The sequence below is a fragment of the Pleurodeles waltl genome, chromosome 9 (assembly GCF_031143425.1).
Source record: "Pleurodeles waltl isolate 20211129_DDA chromosome 9, aPleWal1.hap1.20221129, whole genome shotgun sequence".
Taxonomy (NCBI): Eukaryota; Metazoa; Chordata; class Amphibia; order Caudata; family Salamandridae; genus Pleurodeles; species Pleurodeles waltl.
In genome coordinates this window covers 1009874742-1009889895 of record NC_090448.1, presented here as the reverse complement: position 1 = coordinate 1009889895, position 15154 = coordinate 1009874742, and the positions used below count along the sequence as shown (strand labels likewise).

Genomic DNA, 15154 nt, shown 5'->3' with positions numbered 1-15154 from the left:
TCTTGGAAGCCGAGTTTGCAACTGCACTTCACCCTCTTCTGCACCACTCACTGCTTGGCATCATCGTCATCCTGCCCGGTCTCGGTTGACGTGTTGGTTAAGGTCAGGGTCTCCACCGCCTTCATCTGCTTTTATAACCTGACTCTGTGTGAACCTCTACTGAGCCCCTCCTTACCAAAGACTACTTTGCCAGTTCTAATTCACAGTGGTTATTCCATCGCAGTCCTCCATGGTCGCGTTCTTTCTGTGGCCACTCTTCCTGCCTAGCATTGGTAGGTGCTGAACTGCTGAGCTCCTTTATATGTTTACCACAATCCTTACCCATGTTTGCTTCTGGATTTGTCTTCGAGCCTGCTGAGAAGGTTCCACTCGTACATGCACCTTGAAGCATACTGTGTATCAGTGAGCAGTTTGGATAACTTTTTGCCTGTAAATAAGAATGTTAGATTTTTGCCACCCTTCCGAAAACTTCTTGTTTCCTTATCCCTGGTCGGCCATGTCCGCTCACCCCTTTGGCAAGAGGCATGCAGGATTAGGAGTGTATTGGAGCCTTTGCTTCACGTGTAAGGGACAGAGCGTGCTCCGCATCCCATATGTCACACGTGGACTTCATGCAGCCACTCCCAGGACAGCTTAACGAGCGGGCTCCTACCCGCCCTGCTAGGCTTTTTTGAATCTGCTGTGCTGTAAATTGAACAGACTTCTGCCCACACTGGAGCTAAGGTGTCTGGGGGCTTGTACGTCTGAACAGGACCTGGGACAAACTGTGTGTACAGCTCTTGCATGCATCTACTGAGAGCAGGGGTCGGTTACAGTGAGATCTCTAGGCCTCACCATAACTGGATCATTCTTCTGCTTTCAAAGGCCACCTTCATTGCTGTTTTGAAGCAACCCGCAACAGTAGTATTTTGTACATTTTGAAAATGTGACTATGAGTTTCCTCACGGAACTTTGAAGCCATTCAGCTGATTGGCCAAAATGGAGATTTATTATTCTAAGCTAATCGGGGTGAGTGGACAGCTGGTACCTGCTTTCACCGATCCGTCATCATGCTGGTCTCAAAGGGAAGTGATTGCCTCAAAGGTTTATAGCATTGTGTAAATGCTGTTAGCTTCCACGACAAAACACTTTCCTCCAAGTATCATTGACTGAAACAAAGGGCAAATATTTCTGGATGAGAGTCAAATTAAACAGAGTTCTACATCTGTCCTAAGTGTCTGCTGGTGTAGGTGGTGCTCAGACTCTATGCCGTGATAATACTCCTGCTCTTACTCCTACTTTTATGTTTGTTCCTGGCCTTACTTCAACGTAATACTACTCTTAGAGTTGCTAATGCCTGTTCACATCACTCTATCTCCTACTTGTACCTACCTTTAAGCCTACATACTTCTTCTCTTACCCCAACTTACATCCATCCACCCACATATCCATGTGTCCATCACCCACCCTCACCCAGGACTTCATCCGATAACCCAGTCTTGCATACTTCTAGTTACACAACGATATCATCCATCTACCCACCAGTGTATGCACCTACATCTGTTCAATGATTCATTCACTCGAATACAGCCACACAGCCATGAATTCACCTATGCATCCGGCCAGCATCCACTTATGTTTTCATGTTCTTGTATGTGTGTTTTCTTTTCTTGCATCCTAAAACATTACACAACAATAAAGGACAAAAACGACAGAGAAAACACTATCTAAAATAAGTAAGGGTTTGTCAATGCTTTTGTGTTTGCAAATTGAAAAAAATCATAGGTGAGATCTGCAGGTCTCACTTTATCAAATAAATCGGACTTGATAGCGTCTAGGCTTGAAGGTAATGACTCAAATGCACTTTTTTGTGTTGCTTTTGCTGTCAAGTGAAGATCTTATCCATGTATCCGTTGATGTACACTCACATCATTCATATTAATTTATTTTAAGCTTTGTGCCAAATTCAGTCAGTCACCATTCATCAGATTTGTTGTATTGCTGTTTGCAGGAGTACATGGTGTACAGGACTCACACGTATATGCGATTGGATGGCTCATCAAAGATTTCTGAGAGAAGAGACATGGTGGCTGACTTTCAGAGCAGGTAACCTTTATGTGTGAGACTGGGCTTAGAATCATATTTGATGGACATGTTTCAAACTTCCTATTGGGAATGACAGGTACTTTGCCACGAGTACATAGAAACTAATGGAGTTCTATTAACTGCTTTGCTGAAAGCAGTTATGCCTAGGAGTAGGTTGTGTACCTCATTACACTTTGCAGATCGAAACAGTGAAACAGGTTAGCAGTTTGCAACTGCTGAGGATCCCTCCATTGCGTGGAATCCCCGACCTCGGGAAAAATGAAAGTTTTTCTACATTTGAGTGGTCACATTCTATGCCAGACCAAAACATTTTGTAAATTGTTTAACAAATCCTATTAGCTGAACTGTTGAAATTGTAACTGGTGGAGTGGAATGAAGCAATACAGTTCACTTTTCTCTCAGCGGTGGAGTGAAAACTGAGGAATACACACCTCCCTCTATGATCTGAAATGTTTTTTAAACATCCCCTATTTATTTATTTATAACTATCAGTAACGTTTACACTTATGTCGTGGAGATAAGTATGATTCATTAACAGTAATGCATATTAAATTGTTCCTGGGTGGCTTTTCACACCTAATTTCATTGTTAATATATATATTTTAAAAGTATTAAAATAATATAGTTTGAGAGAAGGTTTAGTTGAATAGATATCTGTATAAACCTCGTTTCCACAACTTAAAATACTATAGTGCACTGTGTATTTTTTCTGGTACTTAAAAGGACCACTGTCAACCTTGACTGGAAGCACTGGCTCATAATAGGTTTATGTAATATATGAAAAAAATCTTAAACTTGTGACATGCTATACAAGGTAAACACTTAAAGATCTGCAACCCATTTATTCTTTGGCAGATGCCCTCAAGATTATTCAAGGTGAAGTAATGTCAATAAAAGTAAATGTTTGGTCACTCTAACTAAACGTGGCAGGAAATAAAATGTGCAGTTAATTGGTGGGAATGTAGTATCCTAAGATATGAAGTTTATAGTGTACCAATGCAATGTATGATGTTTATAGTGTACCAGTGCTTAGTGTGTAGAATGCACCTTGAGGGGTTTAGAATGTGGAACCCTGGTTGATCTTAGAATGTCAGGAGAGTCAGTTACCTCCTTTATTTGATGTATCCATGTACCTCTTGTACTTGAAATAAGTATTCCTTGGATCAGCTCCCCGTGTGGCTAGCATTTGTCTGCCACATTCGACGACAATTTGTACCCAACATGGAATTCAAGCAGTTTCAGGAAAAGATTCAGCCCTCGTTTAATCCATGGACTTTTCAGACACCTGGAAGTACTGGTACTGTTTCCTGAGCATTACAGTAAGGATCGTGTGGAAACGTCCCACGACCACTACTAGTAAGGTGCTCTGTGTTTTAATTACTTTTGTGCGCTTTTGGTAGCATCAACGTATCGTACCAGCTCATGACCCGTTTTCAAGTGCTTTCAGCACGTAAGTCCCTCATACTTCAAAAGAATCTTACTGCTGTGTTTCTCATATTTCACGCTCTGAGAGGAGCTGTCTTGCACATGTTCATTGTTTCATTGTTTGGATCTGTCTCGCGCATAGTGTGCGCGCAGTGCTTATAGAAAGCAAGTGCAGCGTCTTTACTAAAAAAGGGTGTGACGACAGCAACAATGTTGACAAAGCAGGAGGAATAGGCCCTATTTCCCTGGGAAATAGACACAACGCACTGCCGGCCATTTTAACAAGTTGGGTTGTTTGAATACTTCTCTGTGGCATGCAAGGACTTGATAACTTCAGGTTTACCGGTGATAGGCACACCTTAATATTAAGTGGCTATTGTCTATTGTCTCTTCATTGTGAGACACGCATTAGCTAAGAAGAACAACCTGGTGTTGGGCACACTCAGTGACACAGTGCCTGATAACTTGCAATAAGTGGCAGCAATTTTCAGTGATCAGCACACCTTGTTACAGAGTGCCTGATAACTTGCAGTAAATGGCAGCAATTTTAAATTTCTGCCTTTATGGTGATAGGCACACTCTGTGACTTGAGGTCTAAAGCCCATCATTTCAGCATCAGAGCATGGAAGATATCAATCAGGACACATTTTGTGTTTTCAGTTATAATTTCTAACAGCGGTGATAGGCACAACTTGAACGTGATTGCATGCCTAATATATTACAGCGTGATGGGCATACTAGAAACACTAGTATGTTTACACCAGACACACTACTAAAGTTCATCAGCAGCACTACGTTCATTTACATAGATCTTTGGAGCAATAAGGTATTTTGGTAATTTAGCTAAGTGAGAAAACTATATAAGTATATGTGCTCTCACAGGTGTATTCCATTGCCTAACAGTGTAGTCTGTCAATATTCAAAATATTACCTCACCTCCCTTCTTCCTGTCTTCTCCAGGAGAGCCCACTATTAGGTGGTCGGAGTGGAAAAAGGAGTTTTTACATTATACCCGAGTCTGTGGTACATTAATTGCTGAAAGGAAAGCCTCCTTACTGCTTTACTGCTTAGGCCCGGAGGGGCAAGAAATATTTGAACACCTTCCAGATGTTGAGGAGAGTGAGGCAGAAGGGTTAAATGAGTTGGATATCTGTATCAAGAAACTTGATAGAGATTACGTCTCAAAGGTGAGTACTATCCTTGAGAATAAAATACAAAGATACAAAGACCTCAGAAGTCTGTGGAAAGTTATGTCACAAGTTTCCGCAAACTAGCAGCGACTTGGGAGTTTTGAGGGGAATTTAGAAGAACACATCTGTGACCAGTTCATGCTTGGATATAATATAGAGAAAGTTAAGGATGAGTTGTGGCAGAAAGATAATCCTAAACTTGAAGAAGTGTTATTAAATGCAAAAAAGATTGAACACTTGCAGTGTTGATATTATAAGGAAGGAACACAACCCTCCATTGGAGAAAATACATGTAGTGCTTAAATCCATACTAAAACATGATGAATCCTTCTGTCTCTGAAATATGTTGTGATGTCTGGCCTTATCATCTTCTCCAACTAGAACACTCTCTAACAGAAAGTGCTTCCGATGTGGTGCTTCTAACCACCTGGCCATTGACAAAAATTGCCATGCTCTTTTGGTTAACTGTCATGTATGTAACAAAATTGGACACTTTGCTAAAAGGTTCAAGTCTCAGAGTAAGAATAAGAGTACAAAGGTAAAAGAAGTAATTGTATTTGATGAATATGAAGAAGATGTTGAATATGATGATTTGCATTGTGTTGAAGTCGTTCTCCAAGTAGGATATAGCATGAGCGGTCCAGTTGATACAGTGAGTATTAATGGGAAATGTGGTGACATGTTATTTGACTGAGGTGCAAATATTTCACTAATACCTAAAGATTTCTATTAACATAACTTATGGGCAAGGTCAACCTATTCAAACCTGACATATGTCCGTTGGCCAATGGTGGACAGGCCATTAAGTTGTTAAGTCATTTCAGTGGTGTTTTAGAATATAAACGGTGTCTCAAAGCCAGGAAGGTGGATGTATTATGCAGGGGAGACAACATTATTAGTTGGTTCCACCAAAAAAGTAGGAGACATGCTAGATCCTAATAATGAACTAAGTATAATTTTGAAACATTTACCTGACACACTGGCTGCGGGCAAGGGAAGTGTGAAGGGAGTCCCACTAGAACTGTGTCAGGAGTTCAAGGAAGTTTTTCAGGAGAAGTTGGGATGCTTGTCTAATTAGACACAAAAAAATGTTCTGAAGAGTGAACTTTCCCCTGTTACATGTAAGGTACGAAGTGTCCCCCTATCTTTGAGACTAAATGTGCAGAGTGAACTTTAGAAGTTAGAAAAAGAGGGGATAATAGTAAAAACTGAGGCTATGGAATGGGTTACGCCAGTAGTACTAGCGTGCAAGACCTTGGGAGATATACGTTTATGTGTTAATCTGAGAAGTCTCAATAGAGCAGTAGTGTAGGATAAGTACCTGCTTCCGAATATCTCAAAGATGCTTACACAATTAGAAGGAACTTGTATTTTTTCAACCCTAGAACTAAAGGCAGTGTATGACCAAATTAGTTTAGTTGAAGACTTTAGGGATTTGACCACATTTATCATGCTGTTTGGGTTGCTCAAATTCATTGGGTTACCTTTTGAACTCAACTCTGTCACTGCAGTTTTTCAAAGAGCAATGGAAGATGTGCTAGATGAGGTTCTTGGGGGGGAAATCTATCAGGATGATATATTGATTTATGGGTCCAACCAAGAAGAGCATGATTGTGGACTGAAGTTAGTCTTAAAGAGGTTCAAGATGAGAGGCCTGATCTTATGGGAATAAAAATGTACATTTAATGAAACAGAAATCGATTACTAGGGTCATAGGTTGACTAAAGAGGGAGCGAAACCTAAGGAACAATTGGTTAAAACTGTTGACAATTTACATGTGCCGGAGGACAAGGAAGAACTGATAACTTTTCTCGCGATGGCCGAATTTTATAACAAGGTTGTGCCATCTTTGGCAGCCACACCCAAAATATGAGTTCTCTGCAAAAAAAAAAAATTAAGTTTAATTGGTCCTCTTTATGTGAACATGAATTCCAGGATGTAAAATCTTCTCTTAACAATGCCCCATCTTTGCGAAGTTGTGATGTCGGAGATTGCACCATTTTGATCACAGACGCCAGCTCTAAAGGGTTGGGTGAGGTGCTAAAACAAACAAAGAATGGAATAGAAAGAACTATAATGTTTATTTCTAGCAGTTTAGTGCGGCCTGAAAACAGATATTCTGTCATTGAGCGTGAAGCTGTTTGCATTTACTGGAGTATAAAAATACTGATGACATTTCTCTGGGAGGTGGACTTCGAAGCGAGAAACAACAAAATTGGATGCTGTTTCAAGTTGAACCTGTAAATGGGTAGTGGCTTTACAAGACTACATTTTCAAGGTGGTGGATACCCCAGGAGTGGAGAACAGAGTTGCAGACTATTTGTCAGTTTTGATTCCCTAGCAAATAGAACATGATTCTGATGTGGAGGATAAGATTTGTAACCTAGATGATTCCAAGGTCTCTGATGTAGTGGTCAGCGAACATGAGTGGAGGTGTTTTTAGGATGAAGATGAGGTTTTAAAAGAAATAAGGAAGTTGGGCAGGATAGGATAGAACTCTAAAAAAAGACGAGAGTGAGAATGGTTTGAGGTTTTGGACGGTGAAGAATGACCTGTCTTAAAATAATGGGTTGCTTTGGAGAGATACGAGATTAATATCTCCCAGTATAGTCAGAGAAAAGCTTATACAGTTGAGTCACCATGGAGATTTGGGAATTTTCTAAAACTTAAGAAAGGATCAGGCTGCATTTCTGGTGGACGGGGATGGACACTCAGATTGAGAGATGTATATGAGAGTGCATAGAATGTTGCTCTGGTGACAAAAGCTAAAAGCCAAGAGTTCAAGCGATGATAGTGAGAAACACTCCAGTGAGAGAGAGAGAGAGAGAGAGAGAGAGAGTAGCAGGAAGTAGCTCTGGACATACTGGGGCCAGTTACGAGTAAGACTGGGCAGTATTATGTTTTAGTAGTAATAGATATGTTCTTGTGTTGGCCTGAAGATTGTATCACTCAAAGAGTAGAGACTAATAAAATAATTACTTTCCTCTGGGAGGTTTTCAGTAGAGAAGGGTTCACAAACTGTATTTTGACAGACAGTATTGTTCAATTGGTGTCTAAAGAAATGGAAGATTTCATATATTTGAGAGGGATTAAGCATAAAAAGTGTTCTCTATATCATCCCAACACTAATGAGATGGTAGAGTGGTTCAATCAAGTGCTAAAAGAATCTATCCAAATTTGTAAGGCACAAAATAAAGACTGGAAAAAGAGACTTGTTGGAAAGGGTTGAAATTTGCAGTCTTATACCTCACTCAGTCACAGTTCCCTTTGAATTGTTTTGGGGAAGGAAGCCTTAAAACTATGGTAACACCATTGTGGCTGAGGTGTGACAAATTTAAGGGGGAAGAGTGTAAGGATAATGATTGGGAAAAATCTCAACATGTGAGAATGTGAAAGAGGAAACAAAGGTTTGATGTGCGTAAAGCTATTAGTCCTACTGAAGCGAGTGTTGGAGACCTGGGGCCACATATACGAAGATCCGGTTTTGCGACTCGCAAACTGCGAGTCACAAAACCGGATGTACAACAGTGTCAATGGGTTAGCACCAATTTGAAATTCGTGCTAACTGTGATTGTTTTGAGACTGCATTCATGGTCACAAAACAGTCATTCATACCATTTAGATTCGGTATTAGGAAGGGACCCCTTGACTCGCACCTTCCTATACCAAATCGCAAAACCCAAAATGCGATTTGTACATCCCTAAAAGCAATTTTCTAGTCGCAAAGGGGCCAATTCGCAATATCGGCCCCTTTGCGACTAGAAAAATGCTTCGTACATCTGGCCCATGGTGAAGATGAAACTTCCACTGAAAAGTGGAACCGCAAAATTCCCAGCACCTTTTCGGTTTGTAGACATATTTCCCAATTTATTGAGGCTTAGTTATAACCGCATTTGTAATTTAACCAGAATTGTAGTGGTACATGCTGACCTGAAAAAAAGTAACAAAGGTGGTAAAAACAGTGAACTTAGGCGTAGTAAGCACAGTGTTGGGGCCTCCCAGGTTCATGACACACATTTATGTTTTCAAGGAAAAAAAATAGGTTTATCTTAACTGTAGAGTCCCTACTTTTTGTATGATAGTTTGGATATTTGTTTTCATTTACTCAAGGAAAAAAACTATTTTCAAAAGGCACGAGGTATGTAGTATCCTGAGGTAGGATGTTTATAGTGTACCAATGCAATGTATCATGTTTATAGTTTACCAATGCTTAGTGTGTAGAATGTACCTTGAGTGGTTTAGACTGTGGAACCCTGGTTGATCTTGCAATGTAAGGAGAGTCAGTTACCTCCTTTGTTTGAGGAGGCTGGGACGTTTCCATGTACGTCCTGAATTTGAAATAAATACTTTTTGTATTAGCTCCCCGTGTGGCCAGCATTTATCTACCACAGAAAAATTAGCATGGCAAATTTGATACACTGTTTAGTCTGTAAATGTCAGCAAAAAGCTGTTTGGGTATCCCTTCATGCTCAATATTTAAATGTTTTAGTTTACATCACTAGTACTGACTTTTCCATTTCAATGCTCTGTGCATTCAGTGTTTAGGAGTAAAAAAAAAAAAAATTAACTATTAAATCTTCATATTCAAAACGGGTCTGTTCCCGGTCACAGCACACCCAATAATATCAGAATACTCTTCCATGTAATGGACCAGGCTTCAATATGCTACCCTAAAGAGGCATGCCTGATTCTGGACCTTGGAAAGGCCTTTGATTCTCTCTCCTTGGACTACCTCTTGGAGGTCCTACGGACAATGGGCTTCGATAGGTGCCTTCTGACGTACTCAAAACTACTGTACACCAATCCAATTACCTAGTTACAAATCGGCCTGAGGATTTCGCTTTCCCATTGACAGTGGCACGCCGCAGGGTTGCCCTTTGTCCCCAATCCTTTTTGCCATCGCAGTGAAGCCTTTGGCACACTTCCTTCAACTAGAAGGGCACCACTGGGGCATCCCCCTAGATGACATCACCCATGCCGTGGCATTACATTCAGATGATTTGCTGCTGTACTTTCGGGACTCAGGGATAGACATTGGGTTGATAACCTTCTATTAGTTTGTGGTGGCTGTGGGTCTGTGGGGGAAATCACCCCCCAACCCCTTTAACCCTCTCAGATTTTATGCCTGGGTGACAAGCCGCTAACCTGGACAACAGCAGCGGTCTACTATCTTGGCACTCCCAACAAGAGTTATTTGAAGGAAGCCTAAAATGAGCATCTTTGCCCTCAGATCTGAAACGTGATTCTGGCAACACCTACCATTCACACTCATGGCAAAATCACTCTCTTGAAAATGATCACTCTCCCTCGCCTTCTGTATTATTTTGTCAATGTACTTTCATACCCCCACTGACAGTTTTTCCAGGGAGTAGATGAGATGCTGGGAGACCTTCTCTGGGACATCAAATAATGGCCGGTGGTGCTCACAAAGCTTCAGCTACCATTGGGACATGGTGCACTGGGTGCCTCATCTTTCAAATCCTAGTCCCTGGTGGCGCAGCTCCAGTGGGTTTCCCGGTATTTAGCAGGGAAGAATTTATATGAAACCAGCAGTGGGCAAGGACCACTCTCACTACACGTCATCCACTAGACTGCTACACCGTATCGTAAGACCACAACGCTCATGGTCTCTGCACGTTTGGGTGGCCAGGAAATGTTTGGCCAGGATCGTCCAACTCACAACACAAATGCAACCTTAATCCCCTGTGAGTCCCCTTCAGGGTCTGTTGGGTCCTCTTAAACCTTTGACAGCTGATCAACTGACTATGTGGCAGACATTGGGCGAGCTCTTCCAGAATAGCCGTTTTGCTCCATTTGACCAATTACGCCAAGATCACAACATCCCCCCAGGCCAGTTCTTATTACATGGGCAGCTACTAGCAACAGTATGAGCCCTGTGACACACAATGGATGAGGAGCCACTCACCCACGCTGATGTACACACACTGCACACAGTGGGGACGTGGCTCTACCAGGTAACATGTATATACAAGGCCATTAGATACATAAAGGCACCCCCTGACTCACCTCCAGTACATCTGGGAGGAGGATCTGGTGTCCCCTCTGCATGACACTGAATGGGCCAAGGCCCTGGAATCCCCTCCAGAACATCACCAGTGACACGCACTTCAAAAACCTTCAGTACATGGTGCTGCACAGGGCATATCTCACTCCTTCTCGAGTAAATCAAATTTTTCCTACAGCCCAACTCTCTTCCCCCAGATGCCAGGTCCAATTGGCTGACCTCCAGCATATGCTTTGGTCGTAACACAGTATCACTGATTACTGGTATACGATTCATGATACCCCTGCCACCATCACTGAACTTCTGGGAGGCCACAGGCTTGGTTTTCTTCCAAAAGAGAAAGAACTACAAAGTCCGAGCACGCTTCACCAACCTTGCTTTACTGTTTGCCACATGTCTCCTCACCATGCCCTGAAGAGCTCAACGCCCCCCAAATGATGTCTGTTAGACCTGGCAGTCTTAGGGTGGTCACCCCTAACTTTTTGCCTGCCTCCCTCCACTTTTTGGACACTGTTTTTGCTGGTTTTAGGACTCTGCACACTTTACCACTGCTAACCAGTGCTAAAGGGCATATGCTCTCTCCCCTAAATCATGGTGACACTGGATCATACCCAATTGGATTATCTAATTTACTTATAAGTCCCTAGTAAGTGCACTATATGTGCCCAGGGGCTGTAGATTAAATTCCCCTAGAGGGCCTGCAGCACTGATTGTGCCACCCACGTAAGAAACCCCTTAACCAGGTCTCAGGCCTGCCATTGCATGGCCTGTGTGTGCAGTTTCACTGCCAAGCCTATAGCGCCCCTTTTTCTACATATACGTCACCCTAAGGTGGGCCCTAGGTAACCCCTATGGCAGGGTACTGTGTAGACAAAAGGCAGGACATGTACCTGTGTAGTTTACATGTCCTGGTAGTGTAAAACTCCTAAATTCACCTTACACTGCTGTGAGGCCTGCTCCTTTCATAGGCTAGCATTAGGGCTACCTTGATATACTGCTTGAGTGGTAGCTTCTGATCTGAAAGGAGTAACCCGGTCATATTTAGTATGGCCAGATTGGTAATACAAAATCCTGCTGACTGGTGACGTTGGATTTAATATTACTATTTTAGAAATGCCACTTTTAGAAAGTGGGCATTTCTCTGCACTTAAATACTTCTGTGCCTTGCAATCCATGTCTGGCTAGGTTTAGTTGACAGCTCCCTTGTGCATTCGCTCAGACAAACCATAAACACAAGACGCTCAGTCACACTTGCACACATCTGCATATTGAATGGGTCTTCCTGGGCTGGGAGGGTGGAGGGCCTGACACTTACATGTCAAAGGACAGTAGCCTGCCCTCACACAAAGGACTGCCACACCCCCTTCTGGGACCCTGGCAGACAGGATGGAGCTGAAAGGGGACCTTTATCACTTCTAAGCCACTCTCTGAAGTCTCCCCCACTTCAAAGGCACATTTGGGTATTTAAACAGGGCCCCTGCCCCTACCAACCCAGACACTTCCTGGGGACGAAACCCTGAACCAGAACCTGCAACCAGCCAAGAAGAACTGCCTGGCTGCCCAAAGGACTCACCTGGACTGCTTTTCTGAGAAGGACTGCTGCTTTGCTGTTGCCCTGCTGCCTTGCTGCTCTCTGGCTGTGCTGAGAAGTGCTATCCAAGGGCTTGGATAGAGCTTGCCTCCTGTTCCCTGAAATCTCAGGACCAAAAATACTTCATCTCTGCAAAGAACTCCTTGTGCGGGCATAAATTCCGATGCACATCCTGCAAGAAATGACGCACAGCCTGCATCGCGGTGAGAAAATCACTGCACACCAAACCGGAACAATGCAGCCCAACTTCGGAAGGAGAAGATCGATGCAGCGCCTGCGTTGTGACAGGAAATTCGACGCACGCCCACTGGATCGACGCAAAGCCGAGCCGGAACGACGCAGTCCGACTTCCTGAGAGGAATCGACGCAATGGCTGCGATAGAAACATCGACATCGTCCTGCACGCCTAGGATTTCCATGCATCGCCCACTGGATCGACGCAGCCCCTGTGACTTCGTCCTGCAAGCACCGGATTTCAGCGCATTGTCCCCGAAGAGGATCAAAGTCAGCGCACCGGAAATCAAAGCAAAGCCTTCCCTGCGTGAAAAATCAACGACTCAACATCTGTGTGCGCTTGAAAAATCAACGCACATCGCCCCGTTTTCCACACATCTCCTCCTCTGCGGTCCCTTGCAGAGAACTTGTACGAAAACAAGGCACTTTGTGCTTGCAAGAGACACTTGTTGCTTCTTAAAGAGATTAAAGACACTTTATATCATTTTTACAGTGATATTGCAACAGATACTTATTGCATCTTGATAATTTTTGACCTGCATATTACCAGATAGGTATACCATATTTTTCTAAACAATGTTTGGTGTATTTTTGAGGTGTTCTGCTGTGTTATGGCATGATGTATTGCACAAATACTTTACACATTGCCTTCTAAGTGAATCCTAAATGCTCAATGCCAAGCTACCAGAGGGTGGGATGCCATGCTCACCCTGTTCTGAGAATGGATTCAAGATGATCCTCCCCCATTATACCCAGCAACATAATCTTGCTGCTACTTGACCCTCAACATCACCAGGTTCCTAGCCACCCTGCCCCCCCTCCCCACACACACACACACAAGTCAAGCATCCCTCTTTCTCCTCAGTAGTTCTGGGCAGGCCGAAAGGGGCTCCCCGGGCGGGTACCACCTTCACTGTTCCTGTTACCTACCACGCTTTGCCCATGCCCCTCTCTTTCCAGTCGCATGCTTCCTCAACAGTTCACTCTTTTTATCTCCTCCCTTGTTATTCCCCCCACTTGCAATTTTCCCAGTTCTCGTTTTCTCCCCCACCGTTGACTCTAGAGGTCCATTCATTTAAAACCAACTATCATGGGGCACATAGGACTAACCTACCTCATCCCATGCATGGAAATACTTTCCGCAGCTGCAATCCTCATACCTCATTGCTCGAACTAAAGCACTTTACCATCTGGAATGTATGTGTCTACAAATGCATATGTTGTTGTCTGAATCTCCCATCATACTTGTGCATCCTTCCTTTCATTCTCGATGTTCAAACAAGCTGTACTTGCCGCAACGTATGTAAACCCTCAATAAAAAAGTTTCAAACATTAAACCTTTAGATTACCATTTTTAGTAATAGTCGTGTGTTTAAGAAATGTAAAGGTGAAACGACTCATAATCTTGCATTTTAAGCGAACCCACAATATGATAATTTGAATATTATGCTTCTCAGCATTGCACTCTTGGGTGTGAAGGGGGACCAGGGCAGGTAACATTTTCCTTGGTCAGTTGTTTTGCAGTATTCACAGCTTGCCCTTAGACAAGAGGTCTGTTTTCCTATGAAGTGTTGAGATGTTGTGTCAACTTTAATTTAGAGACACAAGTCCTGACTGTGTAATACATAATTTAAATATTTTGCAAGGGTTCAAACTCACTATTCACCTATTTTTATCTGCGGGAAACATCTGTATTTGCCCAGACTAAAGATGTTGAATATGATGATTTGCATTGTATGGAAGTCGTTCTCCAAGTATGATATAGCATGAGAGGTCCAGTTGATACAGTGAGTATTAATGGGAAATGTGGTGACATGTTATTTGACTGAGGTGCAAATATTTCACTAATACCTAAAGATTTCTATTAACATAACTTATGGGCAAGGTCAACCTTTTCAAACCTGACATATGTCTGTTGGCCAATGGTGGACAGGCCATTAAGTTGTTAAGTCATTTCAGTGGTGTTTTAGAATATAAACGGCGTCTCAAAGCCAGGAAGGTGGATGTATTATGCAGAGGAGACAACATTATTAGTTGGTTCCACCAAAAAAGTAGGAGAGATGCTAGATCCTAATAATGAACTAAGTATAATTTTGAAACATTTACCTGACACACTGGCTGCGGGCAAGGGAAGTGTGAAGGGAGTCCCACTAGAACTGTGTCAGGATTTCAAGGAAGTTTTTCAGGAGAAGTTGGGATGCTTGTCTAATTAGACACAAAAAAATGTTCTGAAGAGTGAACTTTCCCCTGTTACATGTAAGGTACGAAGTGTCCCCCTATCTTTGAGACTAAATGTGCAGAGTGAACTTTAGAAGTTAGAAAAAGAGGGGATAATAGTAAAAACTGAGGCTATGGAATGGGTTACGCCTGTAGTACTAGCGTGCAAGACCTTGGGAGATATACGTTTATGTGTTAATCTGAGAAGTCTCAATAGATCAGTAGTGTAGGATAAGTACCTGCTTCCGAATATCTCAAAGTTGCTTACACAATTAGAAGGAACTTGTATTTTTTCAACCCTAGAACTAAAGGCAGCGTATGATCAAATTAGTTTAGTTGAAGACTTTAGGGATTTGACCACATTTATCATGCTGTTTGGGTTGCTCA

The 15154-nt window shown here is 42.6% G+C and overlaps 1 protein-coding gene across 1 annotated transcript in view; it reads left to right on the top strand.

The window, feature by feature from the left end:
- The window catches only part of INO80 (INO80 complex ATPase subunit), a 626594-nt gene that overhangs the window by 523317 nt on the left and 88123 nt on the right, over nt 1–15154 (top strand). Inside the window, exon 28 of the mRNA XM_069208609.1 lies at nt 1991–2085. Coding sequence (XP_069064710.1) covers nt 1991–2085 — 95 coding nt within the window. The remainder of the gene's footprint in view (nt 1–1990; nt 2086–15154) is intronic.